General features: G+C 46.7%; 1 protein-coding gene and 1 long non-coding RNA gene across 3 annotated transcripts in view; both read right to left on the reverse strand.

Annotated features, from left to right (window-relative positions):
• Window positions 1-8,486, reverse strand: part of USP12 (ubiquitin specific peptidase 12) — a 57,272-nt gene extending 48,786 nt beyond the window's left edge. Inside the window, exon 1 of the mRNA XM_070471713.1 lies at window positions 8,240-8,486. Within this exon, the coding sequence (XP_070327814.1) occupies window positions 8,240-8,287 (48 nt within the window). The 5' untranslated portion in view covers window positions 8,288-8,486. The remainder of the gene's footprint in view (window positions 1-8,239) is intronic.
• A 3,245-nt stretch (window positions 8,487-11,731) lies between these two features.
• LOC139036256 (uncharacterized) lies at window positions 11,732-19,253 on the reverse strand. 2 transcript variants are annotated; one of them, XR_011488959.1, is made up of 3 exons: window positions 19,169-19,253; window positions 15,349-15,535; window positions 11,732-11,945 (listed from the first exon to the last, which is right to left on the reverse strand). It is a non-coding gene; the product is annotated as an uncharacterized lncRNA (long non-coding RNA). The 2 variants fall into 2 exon arrangements; XR_011488958.1 differs by lacking the exon at window positions 19,169-19,253 and adding an exon at window positions 15,693-15,913.
• Between the last annotated feature and the right edge of the window lie 1,576 nt (window positions 19,254-20,829).

Genomic DNA, 20,829 nt, shown 5'->3' on the forward strand with positions numbered 1-20,829 from the left:
CGCCTTCCTGACCTTTTTCTCATCGTGGCACACACAGGGAATACTACGTATGGAGCCCACAGGAACATACAGGTAAGACCATCCTCACGCGTACTTGTCTGCTAAGTCGCTTGAGTCGTGTCCGACTCTTTGTGGCCCCCTGGACTGTAGCCCGCCAGGCTCCTCTGTCCATGGGACTCTCCAGGCGAGAATATTGGGGTGGGCTGCCACTTCCTTCTCCAGGGGATCTTCCCCAACCCAGGGACTGAACCCATGTCTCTTATGTCTCCTGCACTGGCAGGCAGGTTCTTTTCTGGATGCAACTGGTCAAAGGTCTCTGGTCAATCCAGACAGCTCCTGGTTGCCCAGCAGCCAAGAGGATTTCTCTCTGGACACAACTATGACCTATTCGGGACACAATGAACGGGAAGCTCTTGTGAGCCCACAGCTCATCATGCTCATCTCCGTATTCTCAGTACCGCGTGCACCCTGACAGCATGCAGGTCCCCGTGAATACTTCCTCAAAGCACTTATGAAGAAAAGGCACTCTTTATAGGGGGGGAAAAAAAAGACACGTTGCTATTAGCTTAAAAAGAATAAATCCATCACGCCTTCCAAGAAAAACATTTACACACTTAGCATCAGGAAGAAGCCTGGCTTAGGTCACAGAAAGAAAAGGCACTAAAATAAACCAAAGGCAACAATATTCTAACTCCTTTAAAACATACCATGATGAGGCCACTATCCACAAGTAGGAAGTGCAGGGCTGGTCCCTGAACCTATGAAGCCCCTCAATAAACACATCTGTCAGTTGGCACTGGAAAAATACCCACTTCTTATTCTGAGCTGGAAACAAATTTTTGCTGCCTTGCAGCTTTCGATGTGTGGATTACTACAGATGGAGGTCCTAAGCAAGCCTTGACATCGTTCTATAGATGTCACACAACTCTGAGAAAAAGCTGATCTTTCTTTGGAAGCCACAGCAGCAAAGGATAAGCCAGTGAACACACAGGATTATGAAGACCCACAGCTACTCATACAATCACATTCTATATTAAATATCATGTACTTCACACCATCACAAAATTCTTCTTGATTGAGTACTTCTGGGAAAGTAGACTTCAGGGTTTTTCTTCCAAGATGAATTATGTATACAAACCATCTCTCTCATCTCCTTCTAATACAAATTCTGTGCATAAGGATTTAAATGATGGCGACTTATATATGGGTATTTTCAACAGTACTGGGTCTCCAGATTATTGATTCAGCATCTCATATAACTTACCGTTATACCTAGCATTTACCTTTTTCTTCCAACACAAAGCATTTTACAGATATTTCAACAATCCTCTTCGAAAAGCAAGTTTGGTAACTGCACCGCAGGTCACCAAGAGGTGTCACCACAGTAGGGGACCGAGGCAAGAAGGAATCAAGTGCGACAATGTGGCCCCAGGAAAGAACAGGAAAATCCAAAAGGAAATAAGGCCTGAAGCTGACTTTAAAACACAAACTTCATTCTACCAATGATGACAACTTGGTGTGCTTTTTTTCAGCATAAAGATAAGACTTTTCTTCTCAAAGTACTATTCCCAACTTATCTAAACTTCTCAAACATGTTTGAGAATGTCACAAATTTAGAACATTTTTATTCCCAGACAAAAGCAGTAGTTTCTACAAACTACTCAAAACAGGGGAAAAAAAGACAATCCACGTTCTTAGTTTGAATATTATGATCTAACCCACTTAACTTCAAAATAAATGTGTGCTTTCTCAGAAGCATATACTATTAATAAACTCATGTTTCTTATGATGAAAATGAACTAAAATAACTGCATTTTATTTAAAAAATTTCCATTTTGGTTACTAGTATTTGTCAACCTGACATTAACTAGAAATGCCAATGAGTCCTTACCTCATGCAGGGGAGCAAACCACTTTACAAAGTTAATAATAACTACAAACACAACAGATGATTAATCACAGACCAGTATGATTCTAGAACCTTATAAAGTGGACGTTTTACAGATACTGTACTTTGAGAAAAGTCTTATTTTTATACTGAAAAAAAGCACACCAACTTGTCATCATTGGTAGAATGAAGTTTGTATTTTAAAGTCAGCTTCAGGCCTTATTTCCTTTTGGATTTTCCTGTTCTTTCCTGGGGCCACATGGTTGCACTAACCCATTTTACAGATTAAAAAATATGTGGTACAGAGAACTAATTTGTCCAAGATCACACTCACACCCGTGAAAATAAATGTGGAATCTCAAAAAGGGCTTGTGCCTGCTCGGTCGCTCAGTCGTGTCCGACTCTTTGCAACCCCATGGATGCAAAGGCTCCTCTGTCCATGGGATTCTCCAGGCAAGAACACTGGAGCGAGTTGTCATTTCCTTCTCCGGGGGATCTCCCCGACCCAGGGACTGAACCCAGGTCTCTTGCACTGCAGGTGGATTCCTTACCATCTGAGCCACCAGAGAAGCCCTCAGAAAGGGCAGCAATTCAAAAATCCTACTTTAAAAAATGGTATCGGGAAAGAAAAAAACGTCAAAAATAAGTAAACAGTTATGTGGACTGAGCCTCTTAGTGAGTAAAATGGCGATATCGCTAACCTCCACTAAATGCTTTTGAAAGAAGAAACATTACTTTGGACCATAATTTTCGATAAATTCCACAACATATTTGTTAGAACCGAGCAAACTAGGTATAATCCATATTTAACTATATCTAATTCCATGCTCTTCATATTATCTAAAACATGATCAGATGCAACCTACTGAACGGGAAAAACCACTGTAAATCATATATCTGATAAGGGACTAGTATCCAAAACATGTGAAAGAACGAATGCAAATCAAGAGCAAAAAACCAATCCGGTTACAAAGCAGGCAGAAGATCTCAACAGACATCTTTGGAAAGAAACACATACACATTGCCAACAGTTACATGAAAAGATACTCTACATCATTAATCATCAGGGAAATACAAATCAAAACCACGAGAAGGTATCAACTCACACCTGTTAGAATGTGTCAAAAAGACAAAAAATAACAAGTGTTGGTGGGGATGTGGAGAAAAGAGAATCTGCTCACTGTTGGCAGGAATGTAAGTTGATACAGCGACTATGGAAAACAATATGGAGGCTCCTCAAAAAATTAAAAATAGAACTACCATATGATCCAGCAATTCCTCTTCTGGATATTTATCACAAAAATGAGAACACTAGTTCAAAAAGATAAATGGAGCCCTATGTTCAGTGCAGCACTATTTACAATAGCCAAGATATGGAAAAAACAACCTAAATGTTCATCAGTGGATGAATGGATAAAGAACATGAGGTATATGTATACAATGGAATGCTACTCAACCACTAAAAAAAAATCTTGCCATTTCTAACAACATGAATGGATATTACTGTTATTATGCTAAGCGAAATAAGTCAGACAAATACCATATAAGCTCAGTTATATGTGGCATCTTTAAAAAAAAAAAAAAAGGCTCTTGGATACAGAAAACAAGAGTGGTGGTTGCCAGAGGCGACAAGGGTGGAGTGTGGAGAGAACTGGGTGACGGGGGTCAAAAAAGTAAAAGTAAAATTAATTAAACATGATTAACATTCCCAAAATGATGAAATCAACAGTTTAAAACTCCAAAAGGATCAGAGAATACTGAGTTTTAGATCTAGAAGGAAACAAACACAGAAGGAATATTTATTAATGTCTAGTCCAACCCCTTTATTTTACAGATGAGAAAAATGAACTCGGAAAGTTTTAAGAGACTTTCCCATATGCACAGATCTAAATGTCAAAATCTGGACTAGAGTTTTCCTTCTGGTCCAACTGCTCTTTTTAATTATACCATGCAGTAGAACATATTATAAAATACTATATTAAGCTTCTAGAACGGAGCTACTGAGAGAGAAATCAAAACAAAATCAGATCGTTTAAATCTAAAAAATGAAGATTTCTGGAAACGAATTAATGCTAAATAAACAAATGATTATATAATCTTTCTGGAGACAGTAAAACTTTCAGGAAAGCTTCAATTAGCCTTACTTTTAAGGGAGGCTGGTGGCTCAGTGGTAAAGAATCTGCCTGCCAATGTGGGAGACACAGGTTCGAGGGTTCAATCCCTGACGGTGGAAGATCTCACATGCCTCAGGCACCACAGCTTCTGAGTTATGGCTCCACAGCAAGAGAAACCACCACAATGATAAGTCTGGGCACCGCAACTAGAGAAAGCCCTCAGGCAGCAACAAAGACCCAGCGCAGCTAAAAATAAGTTTTTTTTTTTTTTAAAAAGGACAAAACAAGCCCTGGGAGGCAAAGTAAACTATTTTCTTTTGCCTTCAGAGTTTCCAAACTCTTTTTAATAGAGTATTTTCCAAATTTTCTATAATAAGAATAATTTTTTACATCCAGTGTATATTCTGGCCAAATTCAAAAGATCAGCCAGCTTAAATAAAACTTATTCTAAATGATTTATCCACGAAGGTCCTCAAACACATGTTCAAACATTCCCTATCCAACCATTTATATGACATAAGACTCCTTATTTTTGAAGGTTTCATCCCTCCTAAATTAACATTAAAAACAGCAAAACTAGAAAACCAACAGCAACTCACTTTAGATACTCCTGTCACAGAAACACTAATTTTACTACTAAAATATAAATAAAAATTAATTAAATATTTCGCTAATAAAAGAACTACATCCACCCTTCCCTGGTGGCTCAGATGGTAAAGAATCTGCCTGCAATGCAGGAGACCTGGGTTCAATCTCTGGGTCGGGAAGATCCCCTGGAGAAGGGAATGGCAACCCACTCCAGTCTTCTTGCACAGAGAATCCCCATAGGCTACAGTCCACGGGGTTGCAGAGTCAGACATGACTGGGCAACTAAGCATAGCACATCCACCCTATTTCCTAAGAAGGAACATAGAATGTTATTATTTAATAGAATATTCAGACTACAAGAGCCTACCCCACACCCTCACCCCCATGAACAAGGTACCATGCGTGAATGACCCATGAGACTCAATAAGACAAGTAGTCAGTCTCACCTGTGACTTTCCTGCAGTAAGTACAGCCAGTTTCAAGATTCCCATGCCTTTTTTGAAGCAAACCTGTCAGACACCAAGCTGCAGACCGTGGTCTTGGTTCAGCAGTCCCATGTTCCAGGGGACCTAGCTGACCCCAGGACTGGGGACGTGCAAGAAGCCAGGCCACCCCACCGCCTACCACCTTCCTTTGCAACAACTTCTCCTTTACTCAAGCCCCAGCCCATGCCCCCTCCCAGGCCAGGACTCCTACAACCCAAAGAAACCTAGATGCCTCTCACATCCCCGGACCCCCCACCACTATGCTTCCTGACAGCCCTGACCTGTAAGGTCACCTGGTCCCGGCCGCTACAAGCTGCTCTACAACTTCACTTCGATTTCAAGACGCAGGCCGCCGGTCTACATGCATTTGTCACTTTCCCATTATTTCACCACGATGAAGTACAGTATTAAATATTAGGTAGCTACTCCGTGCCAGGCCCTCAAGTCGGAAGCTGCTTTGGTGGCAAAACAAGCACCATGCTATACTGAAATTACTTCCTGGACATCATAAGTCAGAGGGGTTTCTAGAGGCACCCTGCAGATTGATTCCCTGCAGCCTAAACCCAATCCCTCACTCGATCAGGCTGTAACATTGACTTCAGAGCAACAAACCTGACTAACATTCCCGTGCCAGCAGAACAGTGATCGAGGAGAAGACACTTCAGAAGAGATTCGCTTTTAACAGTACTTAATCCAATCAAGGGACTGGTGATTTGCCCAAGTGCCTTATGTTGACAGGTGAAATAAAATTCTGTCAACTTTACTATTTATAGAATAAAATGTCAACTCATTATAAACGTTTTCACAGCTGCTGATTCTCTGAGAGATCCAGCCCCCTCCTTCCACCTCCCAACCCACAACCTCAATCTCAGCCACATTTAGTCAAACTCACTCCCCCCAGACATCGGCATGGGATGGAAGGGACCCGGAGAAACTGACTGTCCGCAGAAGGTAGTGCTCTACCAAACTGCACAAATAAACAACAGTCCCTCCGCTTAAGGCCTTCACAATCTATTATAACAAGGCGATAAGAGAAAACTTTACAACATAGCTAGTGTGGGACGTACCACTGAGATTACAAAAATGCTGTGAAAAGACATGAGTGGGGATAAAGGCTGGGGATGGACAGGTGTAAGATTATTCAAATAAGGCTACCTGCTTGAGAGAGAGCTGTGAATGCGCCAGAAATCTACAAAGGCACACAGGTAAATACTTTGCTTTTCTTGGCTGTCAACTTGGTGATATCTCAGAAGATAGGCTGAAGTGCTCCTTAAGCAAAGGATCGCAGGCTAGTTTGAGATGTTCAGCCCTATCTCGGACAGCGTCAGAGTTTTTATTCAAATATGAACACTGACACACCCAATTTTAACACTGCTTCAGGAGCAATCTCATCTGGCTGAGTACCGATGTTTCTGTATCTGCCAACAATACACACATCATACCACACGCAATTAATGCACCAAAGCAGAAGCCCTAGAAAGAACTCTAGAGTATAAGGTTCTTGAGATCAAGATCCCACTTACTCAGTGTTTGACGTGGCAAATTGCTCTGCCTCATTTTCTTAATGTGACTGGTGCATCTATTAAGTCATTGATGTGAATGACGCTTGTTTCCCTTAACTAGAAGGTAAACAACAGTGAAAGCAAGAGTCCCACTTGACCATTGCTGTATCCCCAGCGCTCAGCACACCCTCCTGCACGAAGCAGGTGCTAAATGTATACCTGAAATACTGGAGCGGATGAGCAGTCAGTAAAGACAGACACATACATCTCTCCAGAAACTCTAGACTTTGACAGGGAACCATGACCCGGCAATCTGTGCAGGCTCAGCAATCTGGCGAGATAATCATTTTCAAAGACTTAATTATCACATTCCTTCTGAAACAGAATATGATAACTGGCACATATAAACGTAATTAATCTACCTGACCCTTGGAAATCACCCTTTAATACGGTCCCTTTAACATCAATGCTTTCCTAAAATGTGAACTGTGCGAGAAAAACATCCACTTGAGGAAATGGGACTCTTCATGATTCATTCTTCAGCGTGATGTCTTTAAAACTGTAGATTTTAATCCCACCTGATTTCAGCCATTTTTTTAAATACTGTTTCTCGGGGTGCAGTTCAGAAATCTGCGGCTAAAAGCCATCTTTCCGATCGGATTGGCGGCTCCTTAAAGAAAGGTACAGGAAATGTAGCACCCATACGGGGAAGACAGCTGGTGGGGGGCGGGGGGAATCTCCCACACGCACATAAAGGGCTGGGCAGGCGTAAAACAGAAGGAAAGACTGCAGGAGTCTTTAATAAACGTGATCGCTAGGCCCACGTGGTAGAAGAACAACTTTTTTTTTTCTTCCTGAGACGGTTCATAACTAAGATCGCCAGAGAGATCGCCAGATGTTAAAGCCCCCACCGTGTGGAGTGCCAACGGGTCCCCCGGCCACGCACAGAATACCAAGATTTAAACGCACGCTCGCTCTGCTCAACTCAGGACTTGTCCACGAGGCAGGAGCTCTTTCCCCCTGAAGCTCTTTTCCCCTTCTACTTAAAAACACGATACAAGACAGCGGCGCTGCCTCCAGTTCCCGCACAGAAATACTTCCAAGTCACACAACGATGCGTCTGGTGCGTTCCAGTAAACAAACGACAGGAATGCTTAAGCTGTTCTCAGGATCGGCGAGCATTCCCAGACAAGACTCCCCGGCTGCAAACCGGGGAGCTCGGTCCCCTCCGAGGAGACACGGTGGGGGGTGGGGGGGTGGGTCAGTTTCGACAGCACTAGAAAGTTTCCCCCTTCGCGCGCGCACACACACACACACCCATCCCCCGGGCCCGGCTAGGGGACGCGGCCTCGCCAGGACTCCGGGAGGAGACCTGCGCCGACTTCCGTGCGCGCGGGCCGGCTGGGGGACCTGCCTACCCCGCCGCGGCCCCGCGCGCTCCGGACGCAAAGGCGGGGGCGCCGCGCGCGTGCTCCCACCTCCGGCCCCCCAGCGCCGCGGCGATCAGGAGCGCCGCCGGCCCGCGCCCCTCCCTGCCCCCGCGTGCCCCGGGGCCGCTCCGCCTGCGCTCGGGCCGCGCCGTCCAACCGCCCCCCGCCAGCCCCGCACTAGGCCCCGCGGGCGGCAAGGGCGGGGAAGCGGGCTGCTCGCCCGCCGCACCTACCATGGTACAGATGGAGGCGAGTTTGGAGACCGTCATTAGGATTTCCATCCGCCCAGCGCCATCTTCCACCCAATCGCGGCGGCGGCGGGCGGGGAGGGAGGCAGCCGGGCCGCCCGCTCGCACCGCGGGCCGACCCCGAGCCGCCGCGGACCCACGCACCGAGCCTGCTCAGCCGCCGCTGCCGCTTTCGCCGCCGGCGCTCCGGCACTCCCCGCCGCGGGCCCCAGCCCCCGCCTGCCGGCCGCCCGCCCGCCCCCGGCTCCTCCCCGGCGCAGGGCGCAGCCGCTGCCTCGGGGCCCGCGCCGGCCCGCCGCGCACCCCGCCCAGCGCGCTGTGGAGCGAGGCTCCGCCAAGGCCCTAATGCCCGGCCTGCCCGGCAGCTGCGCGGCCCGGCGGCGCGCCCGCCCCGCCCACCTTTGCGCGCCCTGCCCACTCCCGCGCCGGCCCCGCCCGTCGCCACCGCCCTGCCCCGCCCACCACCGCGCACCCCCGCCCTCTCCCTCGCCGGCCCCACCCGCCGCCTCGAGTCCCGCCCACTCCCGCGCCGGGCCCGCCCTCTCCCCGCGGACACCTCCCTCCACCTCTCTCCGCCTCCCTGAACGCGCCACTCTGGGAACTCCCGCCCCGGCTCCACCCCGCGCTCGGCCGGGGCGGGGCTCGAGCGGCACCGCCTCCCGCCCCGCGGCCCTCGCGGTCCTAGAGCCTGAGCTTCGGGTGAGGGACGAAGAGGGGCGCGGGTGCGACCAGCGTCCATCCTGAAAGGAGCTGACCTCCAGCCTCTACCAAGGCCTAGGGGACAGAGAGCCCCCACTGCCCAGCCAGAAAACTGAGGGGCGGTCTCGATAATTTTGGGTACGATGGGAGGAAACCTGCTTCTGGACGGTTAAAATAGCCCGGGTCATCCGACATCCCAAACAGCTAAAATGCAAGGTGGTTTGTCTCTTTTTACACATTTTGGGTGAATAACCTGGGTCAAAACACCATGATTTAGCGAAAGACAAATTAATTCAATAAACGTGAAAGGGGCAAAGAAGAAACTATATATATTTAGCTCTTTGAATCAAGAAAGGTAAATTACAAGGAAGGGGGCGAAGCTGCTTGCCCGTCTGCTTGTTGGCCATAAATTTAGAATTTGGTTATAAATATAGTTTCTAAATATATTTGTTCTGAAAGTCGAGTTGCAAAATAGGAAAGATCTCAACCCAGCAGAGATGATGATGTTCCCAGGGACAAGTAGTCCTGCAAGTGAGAAAAAGGTCCTGTGAGAAATGGTGAGGCTGGTGTTAGCCAGGAGGACAGTTACTATTTTCCGCTTTTGTAAAATGCATCATTGCACCCTGTCTTTCCTGTCAGGCAGCTCAGCTTCACTTCTTCCTAATTTGAGAAAGAAGTTCAAGTTAATAGAATATAAATTAGTGTATTAGCGTGCATGTGTGCTCAGTCAGTCGTGTCTGACTGTTTTGACCCCAAGACTGTAGCTGGCCAGGCTCCTCTGTCCATGGGATTCTCTAGGCAAGAACACTGGGGTGGGTTGCCATTCCCTTCTCCAGGGGAATCTTCCCCGCACAGGGATCGAACCCGCAGCTCCTGTGGCTCCTGCATTGGCAAGCGAATTCTCCACCACTGAGCCGCCTGGGAAGCCCTTATTATATTAGAAAGCTGTTATTTTTCACGATTAAAGAACTGTGGTCATGGAATGCTTTTTTTGGGTTCCCCCATTTCAGTAGGGCAGAAATTCAGACACATCTCTAAAATCAGATATTCCTCATCTCTTCAGTTCAAAACATTCAAAAAAACAAAACATTCAAACAAAATTTAGGTGAAAAATAGATTTCTGGTACATGCATGCTGTTTCCATAGTGATTTCCATTATAAGCTTTCTTGGGGGAAAATAAATTGCAAACAGAATGTAACCAAGTCCCATAGTAGCTGGCCTGATGCTCCAGGCAACCTGGGAAGCCAGGCCCACCCTCTCTGCCCTGATACCCAAGTCAGTACTAGAAAGCTCCAAAACACACATTCAGGGTGCTGGGTGCTCATCTCCCTGTTTTTCTGCCCAAACCAGGAAGTATCACCCACCTGAATTCCTTCTTGCTATGCTCCATCTCGCTTAGGCCTCCAGTGTGTGCCTGGGCCTCCTGCCAGTGTCGCCATGCCCCTCAATGCTGTCTGTCTCCCCTGTTTGGATTGAAATCTATCTTAATCTTGTCCCATCAAGCAGGTCTGCACCAGAACTTGAGCACCACCTCTATCTATGCTGCCCACTGAGATCTTTCCTCGTCCATGCAACAGAGGCCACCAGATTTACATGTAAGTGTAACCCATGGATAGAGGAGCCTGGCAGGCTACAGTCCATAGGGTCATAAAGAGTCGGACACAACTGAGTGAGCTTGCAATCACGCACATAAGTACAGGAACTTTTCTACATGGATTTCTGGTAGAATTACCTGGAGTTGTGTTGGTTGATGTTCAGTTTGCTCAGTCATGTATGACTCTTTGTGACCCCATGGCCTGTAGCACAGCAGGCTTCCTTGTCCTTCACCATCTCCCAGAGCTTGTTCAAACTCATGTCCATTAAGTCAGTGATGCCATCCAACCATCTCATCCTCTGTCATCCCCTTCTCCTCTTGCCTTTGATCTTTCCGAGCATCAGGGTATTCTCTAATGAGCCAGCTCTTCACATCAGGTGGCCAAAATATTGGAGCTTCAACTTCAGCATCAGCCCTTCCAATATTCAGGATTGATTTCCTTTAGGATTGATGGGTTTGATCTCCTTGCTGTCCAAAGGACTCTCAAGAGTCTTCTCCAACACCACAATTCAAAAGCATCAGTTTTTCAGCACTGAGTCTTCTTTATGGTCCCTACTCTCACATCCATACATGACTATTGGAAAAATCAGAGCTTTGACTGTACAGAACTTTGTAATTTAGAGTTATCAAAATTCAGGTGAGGGACTTCCCTGGAGGTCCGGTACTTAAGACTCTTGTGCTTCCATTGTGGGGGATGAGGGTTTGATCCCTGGTTGGGGAACTAAGATCTCTCATGCCTCGCAGTGTTTTCAAAAACTTAAAATAAATAAATTGGGTGATATCACAGATCCTAAAGGCAAATATCTCAATGCCTTGGGTCTCCAGCCTAAGGTTGAATAGAAAGATACAAATGTAAAGAGAGTCTTCCATGCACTAGGTGCTGTGCTGGTGTGTGTTTTTTGGTTTTTGTTTTCTACCATCTGTAATGCAGTTGAAGATAAGATTAAACTGAAATGTCAACACTTTCGCACCACCACCCCCCAGCTTGAAAGGGATTATCTGGGCTTAGAACACAGTTTTCACCTGCAGCCATATCAGCTTCACAAAGGGCTTCATTGTATGCAGGGAAAAGATGAGTCTGTGTGCAACTGAATTCTTTCAGGCCTTCCTGAGTGTATCAGCTCCAGTTTACAGCCAGACAACTTCAGGGACCAACCAAGTAAACAACCTAGGGCCAAGCTGATTCCATTTGGTCAGCACGATATTTATTTAAATGGCTTCATCTGAATAATTTTGCACAATCTTTTACTGTAGAGTTCCTTGCAAGCCACTTTGTATTTTCTGTTCTCTTCCTGCCTCCAGTTCACCATGTGTCACTTTGTATACTTCTGCTGCCTCTCTCTCCCCTGAAGGCATTAGGGTTTGCAACCAGCTGACATCAGTGAGTGATATGTTGCCTGTGATGGAGAGGAAAGGACTTGGTGAGGCGGTGGGAAGAAATGCGGAAGATACCCACAATGACAGGATGTGCTTATCAAGGGCTTCACTGTGCACCAGGCATGGAGTAGGTGCCACCATCACCTTATTCTAGATGAGGAAACAGAGGCCCAGAAATAACTTTCCAAGCTTGCACAACTAGTAAGCAGTGGAACCAGGATTTTAACCCAGCTTCAGAGGTCACACTTGTATATACTCTGCTAACCCGGAAAACGTCAAAGTGCCTCATTTTGATTCTGACAGAATGAGGTTGAAAGGTACTCACTCCTTTTGGACCCAAATGCAGGTTTTAGCTACAAAATATACTCAGAGATAGTGCTTTGCCTTACTCTCCTCAATTGGAAGATAAGGGTAATGTTTATGCCTACCCCAGAGGGGTGTGACGGGTGTGATGTTGAGATAGCATCACCGACTCAATGGACTTGAATTGGAGCAAACTACAGGAGGTAGTGGAGGACAGAAGAGCACAACTCAGTGACTCAACAACATGTTAAAAAAAGAGAGAGAGAGGAGTGTTACTAGGATAAAACCTGGAGACACGGTTATAAAAGTGTCTGGCACTCAGCACAGACTGGCAAGCTTTTCAACGTTTTAATAGTCAGGATGGGCGAGTACAGCTCACAGGCTGCCAGCTCACTCCCTGCAGTGGGACAAGGCTCTGCTGTGTGCCAGTCACCTGATCTGTATTTTAGATGCATTTTCTAATGTAAGCTCCCAAGGCCTTTGGACCTGGATCATTTTGTGCTCATTTTACCATGTTCATCTCAGCACTGCCCACACAGTGCAGGGCCAGGGGCCAGACCCAAACACTGAAAACCCAGGGTCTCTCCCCTTCTCTCTCCCGATGCTTGACAGTTGAATGAATTAAACTTCTTGGTGGCACTAATTAACATCATCCACCTGTCCAGCTGGATGTGAGAGCTGGATCATAAAGAAGGTCGAGCACCAAAGAATTGATGCTTTCGAACTGTAGAACTGATACTTTCAAATTTGAGAGTCCCTTGGATAGCAAGGAGATCAAACTAGTCAATCCTAAAGGATATCAACCCTGAATATTCATTGAAATGAATGAATGATGGTTGGATGGCATCACCAACTCAATCGACATGAGTTTGAGCAAGCTGCAGAAGATGGTGAAGGATAGCCTGGTGTGCTGCAGTCCATGGGGTCACAAACAGTCAGACATGACTGAGGGACTGAACAACAAAATTCATTGGCAGGACTGATGCTGAAGCTGAAGCTCCAATACTTTGGCCACCTGATGCAAAGAGTCAACTCATTGGAAAAGACCCTGATGCTGGGAAAGATTGAAGGCAGGAGAAGAAGGGGACAACAGAGGATGAGATGTTGGATGGCATCACCGACTCGGTGGACATGAGTTTGAGCAAGCTCCTGGAGACAGTGAAGGATGGGAAGCCTGGAGTGCTGCAGTCCATGGAGTTGCAAAGAATTGGATATGACTGAGCGACTGAACCACAACAAACTGTCCAGCATGCTAAGTTGCCTCAGTCGTGTCCAACTCAGTACAACCCTATGGATTGTAGCCTGCCAGCTCCTCTGTCCATGGGATTTCCCAGGCAAGAAAACTTGAGCGGGTTGCCATGCTTTCCTCTGGGGATCTTCCTGACCCAGGGATTGAACCCACGCCTCTAATGTCTGCTGCATTGACAGGCAGGTTCCCACTAGCGCCACCTGGGAAGCCCCCTGAAGTAGAAGTTAATCAAAACAATGATGTTCTTTTGTTGGTTTCAATTGACAAATCAGTGACTGTCTTTTCATGGCTGATTTCTAATTCAGACGAATGAAGTTGAAACATAAGCTCTATGAATACACAACTCCACTTTGCTGGGCAGCATGGTGTTGTAACTAATATATCTAAAACTTTGTCATTGTTTAAATCTAGGTTTTCAAATAGAGGGCCAAAGTCACAGCCCCTTTATACTCTATTTAAAACTGAAAAAAATTAGTTCATTCCTTAAAACCAATATCAATTGGTCATCTACTGATGCTTAAGAGAAATCTGTGCCCTCAGTAAGTACACGGTCCTCTGGGGACGAAACAGGTGAGTTTTATGGAAAATGAGCTGAGAGAATGAAGAATGTCTGCCTGCAGGAGGGACGAGGTGAAGCCAGCTTCCCAACCTGGAAGAACAGGATGAAGAGTGGTGAGGGAAGGGACCACAGAGGACACCCATCTGCGCCTGAGGCTCGTCTAAGGCTGGGGCACTGAGTGGCCCATGGTATCTGTGGAGGTGAGGGCGGAATGTTAAGGGGACGCAATCCGACCTACAATGACCAGCGAGGACTATGATCTCTGAACTTCTACAGCCATCTCCATCTGTATTAAGCGGTAGAGGCAGCGAACGCCACTGTTTTCTGGGACTTCCCTGGTGGTCCAGTGGCTAAGACTCCATGTTCCTGATTCAGGGGGCCTGGGTTCAATCCCTGTTCAGGGAACTAGATCCCACATGCTGCAGCTAAGACCTAGAGCAGTCAAGTAGATAAACACATGGACACATGTATATGTATGGCTGCGTCCCTTCACTGTTCATCTGAAACCATCACAACATTGTTAACTGGCTATTGTGGTACCCCGATACAAACCGAAATGTTCAATAAAAATAAATAAATGTTAAAAAAGAGAAAAACCTGTTTCTTGTCCTTCCTCTTCTCCATTTGGATTCCTCATCCTGCCATTTTTGAGCCTAAACATGGTAGTGAATCTCAAGGAGACATCAAACTAACTGGTCTGTAACTGGGGAGAAAAACCTCAACTTCTGGTGAGCACAACGGTAACCCAGAATGGTTTATTCAGTACTTGGCTCCTTACTAAGCAGGGCCTGACTGTGGGAGACTGGGGCGAAAACTGGGGAGCATCCCGGCTGATTAGAAAAAGTGCGAAAGCTGCTGAGCATGACTTGAGAAGTGGGTATGTTTTCAAATGTTTCAATCAGCCACTCTAGCTCCTGTGAAGAGGGGAGAACACAGAGACAGAGCCACAAGGACAACCTCGGACACAGACGTGAGCCATTCCCGTCATGCGGTTACTCAGCTTTGTGCATCTGAATTGCATTTTTTTAGTGACATATCTGTTGAATACTTCCGACACTTCAGGAACAAAAAGCTTGCTCCTTCGAGAAGCTTGCCATCCAGTTGAGAGAGAAGACGTGTACACAAACCACTCTAAGTCAGCTAAGTACCAACTGTGTGATTTGTAGTGTTATTGTGCAGAGAAGAAAGCGCTTGTTTCTTCTTTAGGTCAGCCAGAATTCTACCACTTACTAGAGAGTAGGGTCACCTGATCCAAAGGGGAAAATTGGAAAATCTCAGAGTCACATAATTATATCTTTTAAGTAACACTTACCTCTGTCTTCTTCCTCAAACACCAACAAGCTCCAAGCCATTTCTGAGCCTCTGTACTGGCCATTCCTTCTCCCAGGAACATTCTCCTCCTTTACATGGTCACCTCCTCCAGGAGGCCTGCCCTGATGCCACCATGTGTAAATTTGTGATAACTGGAACTCTGTCTGTTTTAGAGCTATCCCCAAGGCCTAAGAAAGAACAGTTAAGTGCTCAATGAACAAACGTCAGTGAATGAACAGAAACCGATAAACACCTACTCTTTAAGCGTGCCCCCTCCAGAGCAGGCAGAACTGTTTTATGCTGAATAATCCACGCAGTGAATGTGAAGTCTCTGAAAGCACTCACAGACACTCCAATGCTTCTCTTCAGTCTTTTCCGCCTGGAGTTTCTCATTTTCATTTCAGCGTTTGCTCAGCTCTTGTAAGAAAGTGCATCAGGAAATAAAAGAGAGAGAAAATGCACTTTGTGGACTCTGAAAGTCTGAAGCACCTACATCTAACTTTCCCAATCATGACTTTGATTTTCTTGATTGTGCCTTTAGGATTTTTCTGTGGAGGCAGCATCTTACTTCATCCTTCCCTCTCCTTATGACTTACTTCTCAAAAATGTAAGGGCAGTTTTTCTATATGATTCACCAGAATTTAACCATGCACTTGGAGTTTGTATTGTAAACATTTGCCTCTGACCTGTGATTTTACTGCCATTTTTGCGTCTTACCACCCACTGGGCCTCCTGTGCACTTGACTTTGAGGAGCCTGCTGAGGACACCTAGTATGGGGCAGTGTAGCCCCCGGGGGTTTCCTGAGACGCACAAACTCTGTCATCACTTGAGACAGACAGGCATAACTCCCACTTCTTCTTTTTAGAAGAATCCTCTATTAAAACAGCCGAGCATAACAATGTTAGACAAAGGCAAAAATTCCAAACTATATTTAGCATACAGTAACTCTTGTCGAACATACAGGAAACCCTTCATGGTGATTTCCCAGGACTGAGGAAGTGGGAATGGGTGCGTACTTTTTATGCTTTTTGAGTTTGGGAACATGCAAAAGTATGTCAATTTCAAAAGTTGAGTAAATTGAATTTTTTAAAACCAAAAGATGTCGTTATGTGACAATATTTTAAAATGATTGGGCGCAATCTAAATTTTTAAAAAATTTTAAGTAACTTGTCAGTGGGAGCCTAGTTCAGTTCTGGTCCATCTCTGCCTAAATAGAACACACATTTGATGTCTGACAGCACCTCCTGCAAGACGCTGGGCTCTTCTGTCTGCAATGGCTCAGACTCTGCGAGTGAAGAAAGATAGCAGTCTCTTTACAGAAGGGCAAGCTTTTGTCTGCCTGCCTCAAGAGGGCTAGCCATGGGTACTTCTCCTGCTCTGTCAAAAGGAAGAGGTCATGGAGGAAATGAGAGATGGGAAGAAAGGAGGTGAGCCCAGAAAACCCTGTCTGTTCTGTTACTGGTGCTCCATCCTCAAGGCCCAAATGGAAAAGAGATGATATTTCTTTTCATCTCTTTTGAGATCACCCTCACGTGATCACATAACCAATGAACCCACAACCACCATCGTGTGACCTCCTGCCTGACACCTGTCCAGGAAACAGCACAGTGCAGAAGAGTGCTCATCCTCCCAGGCACTTCTGCATCTTAATCTTTTCTGGGTGTTTTTGTAGGACTTTTTTTTTTTTTTTGGCTTTAGCCTTATCCCAATTCCCTCTGGCCAATTCTACTAAGCGTAGTGTGTGTGTGTGTATGTGTGTGTGTGTCTGTGTGTGTGTGTGTCTATGTTAGTCGCTCAGTCGTGTCCGACTCTTTGCGACTCTATGGACTGTCACCCGCCAGGTTCCTCTGTCCATGGAATTCTCCAGGCCAGAATACTGGAGTGGGTAGCCATTCCTTTGTCCAGGGGATCTTCCTGACCCAGAGGCCAAACCCAGGGCTCCTGCATTGCAGGCCAATTCTTCACTGTCTAAGCCACCAGAGAAGCCCACTGAGCATAGTAGAAAATTTATTTCTCTTTTGAACAACAGTTACACACAGGAGCAGATATATCTGCTTACTGGCACACAGCTTGAGCAAAAATGACAGATGATACCAGAATTTCTTTCAACAGATCTTCCAGGGAACAGGGAAATGCACGCGCATCTGTTTAAGGCTCCAGCCAGAGGCTGCTGCTTCTGACATACTGGCCACACCTGGTCCCCAGCGCTCCCTCATCTTTGCTGCCTGCAAGCGGCAAGGAGCTTTTTATTTTTAAGGATTCAATACTTAATCATTCGTAAGAAATAGGAAACAGACATCAAAAATAATAAATAAGGGAAAAACAAAATTGTATAAAACTCTCTGGTAGTTAGCAGTGGTCGACTTCTGAAATACCAGAGGGTTTCAACTTAAGAATTAGGGCGTCTCAGACTTCCCTGGTGGTACGGTGAATAGGAATCCAGCTGCCAACGCAGGGCACATGGACTCAGTCTCTGGTCTGGGAAGATCCCACATGCCTGGGAGCAATGAAGCCCATGTACCACAACTACCGAGCCCACACACCCCCAAGCCTGTGTTCACAACAAGAAAAGCCACTGCAGTGAGAAGCCCATGCACTGCAGCAAAGAGAACCCGCTCACTGTAACTAGAGAAAGCCCTCGAGAGGCAATGAAGACCCAGCGTAGCCAATAGTAAGTAAATAATTTTTTTTAAGTATTAGGGTGTCACCTTGGTTGGATCCCTCCCCTTCGCCCCCACAGGGTGTCCAGTTTGTGATCCTGAACAAACCCTTCACCCTCTAAGCTCCAGTTTCCTCTTTATTGCAAAGGGAAGACCCTGACATCATCAGCTTGTTGGGGAGATTCAATGAGATACTGCATGTAAGGACTGGCCTCCGCTGGCCCCCAGGCTGAGTGGCATAAGAGAGTGCATGACTGTTCTCGTGAATTCTTTCCTCTTTTCTCTTCAACAAGATGATTCAGTCAGAACAGTGTGTGGTTGCTTGATTCAAAGAACAATGAATTTAAAGTACCCAGAGGTGGAAACAACCCGTGTCCATCGATGGGTTGGTTAAACAAACTATGGCAAACACACATAATGGAATATTATTTGGCCTGGAAAAGCAACAACATTCTGATGCATGCTACAACATGGAAGTGCTTTGAGGCCATGACACTAAGTGAAATAAACCAGTCACAAAAGGCCATACTGTATAATTCCACTCACATGAAGTACCTAAAATGATCAGAGGCTTCCCTGGCAGTCCAATGGTTAAGACTCTGTGCTTCCACTACAGGGGGTATGGGTTCAATCCCTGGTTGAGGAATTAAGATCCCATGTGCCATGGAGTGTGGCCTATAAATAAACAATAAAATGGTTGAATGCATAGAGACAAGGAGAATGGTGGCTGCCAGGGGACTGGGAGGAGGGGAATGGAGAATTAGTGTTTAATGAGTACAGAGTCTCTATCGAGGATGATGAAAAGGTCTGGGGTATGGACGGTGGTGATGGTTCACAGCAACATGAACACATTTAATGCCATTGGACTATATACTTAATAAAGGTTAATATGGTAAATTTTATGCTATGGATTATACATTTCACCACAATAAAAAATAATAATTAAAAATACTCACAAGGACTTATACACAGACAATGTCAATATGTTCATTTAGACTGAGTTCCTCCACCCTCTGGGCCCCACACTGACCTACCTACAGCTTCTCTTCTGCCACCCAGTATACCTCCCCATCCTAAGGCCTGCCTTCAAGTGCCCCCATGCTTGAGGGGTCCCCACTCCATTCTGAATCACCACTAGGATGCAGAGGCTACGAACTCACCAGGCACACCTGTGGCTCAATGTGAAACCAGGCCTCCCTCGGTTCCTGCCTCACTGCCCATCTGCTTCAGCGCTTCTCCTTCACGGGCTTCCCTGGGCCCCGTGAGTCACCTGACTCCTCTTTTCCACCTGTGCTGACCACTTGGATGGTGTGACTCAGCCCTTGGATTGCCCGCTTGGCTGGGCACTTGGCCTTGTGAGGTTCAGCTTCCTGTGTCTGCTCCCTGTGGCAGACTCTCAGAGTCTGCCAAGCAGCTGAGGGCATTCTCTGCTTGTCTCCAGCAGAAGCCACCAGTCTCCGAGGCTGGGAACGTAAGCATCACCCATTTCTGCCTTCCCCCCTCTGCCCCTCCATCAGGGCCACCTCAGGAGCACCTAGTGGATACGTTTCCTTTGGAACACGCCCTTGCATCCTGCCTCAAGCCTCCGCACGCACTTCCAGCCTGGTCTCCCTCCTCCAGTCTGGTGTCCCCCCTCTATTCTGTGTTTCTCCTCCAGTCTTGTCTCTCTCCTCTGGTCTGTGTCCCTCCTCTGGTCTGGTCTCCCTCCTCTGGTCTGGTCTCCATCCTCTGATCTGTGTCCCTCCAGACCTTTCTCCCCATCATGGCCAGAGCTGTTGTCCCCAATGCAGATCTGGTCCTGCTGCTGTCCTGCCAAGAAGCCCCACAGGCCCCAACTCTAGAGGACACGCCTGGGCTCCTTGCTTGCCAGAATACACCCCTCACACAGGCCCCCACCTGCCATGCCAGCCTGGCCCCTCCCCCACCACAACACACTGACATCGCCCCATCCCTGCGGGCCTCCACCAAGGCACATATGGCATGTTTTGCCCAGAGTGGTCTCTGCTTACACCTGTTGTTCAGTGTAATTATGAATAGCTTTCCTTTCACTCTCCACAGTGTCCTGGTTTGGGCAACAAGGTAAGTGGTCACTGCATCTTCCCTAATTCTTCATCCTCCACGATCTGCTCCATGTTGGAGGTGTTGGGAAGCCTTGCCCACTCAGCCTTCTCTGTGTGACTTCATGACAGTGTTTACCATGGCACATTGTTAGGGAACTGTCTGTCTTCCCTGCTAGACTCCTTGATCTTAGGTGTGCTCAGTCACTCAATCATGTCCAACTCTTCATGACCCCATGGACTGTAGCCCACCAGGATCCTCTGTCCATGGGATTTCCCAGACAAGAATACTGGAGTGGGTTGCCATTTCCTCCTCCAGGGGATCTTCCCGACACTGGGATCAAACCTGTGTCTCTGACTTCTCCTGCATTGGCAGGTGGATTCTTTACCACCAAGCCACCTGGGAAACCCATCCTTAAGTCTTACATATCTTCTCATCCCCAGGACTCAGAAGAATCCCTGACATAAAGTAGGTGGTCAATTAAAGTTTGCCAAAGAGGAATGGAAAAGATGAATTCATTCATTGAGAACTCTGTGCCCAACACTATTCCAGGTTCTTGGCAAAGCAGATGACCATCCACATTCTCGTGGAGTTTCTCCACGTTTAAGTGGAGAAAACGGACACAAGTTAGTTTCTGAGCAGATCACTGGTGGGGTACAGGTGTAGAATTTGCTGGGTGACTAAGCAGGCTTGCCCCCAGACCTGGGCTGTAGGTCAGCTCTCCTTGAGGCATGAGACTGTCTGGGGGATGAGGGCCTCCCTG

This window comes from Odocoileus virginianus, chromosome 8, assembly GCF_023699985.2.
Source record: "Odocoileus virginianus isolate 20LAN1187 ecotype Illinois chromosome 8, Ovbor_1.2, whole genome shotgun sequence".
Classification (NCBI taxonomy): Eukaryota; Metazoa; Chordata; class Mammalia; order Artiodactyla; family Cervidae; genus Odocoileus; species Odocoileus virginianus.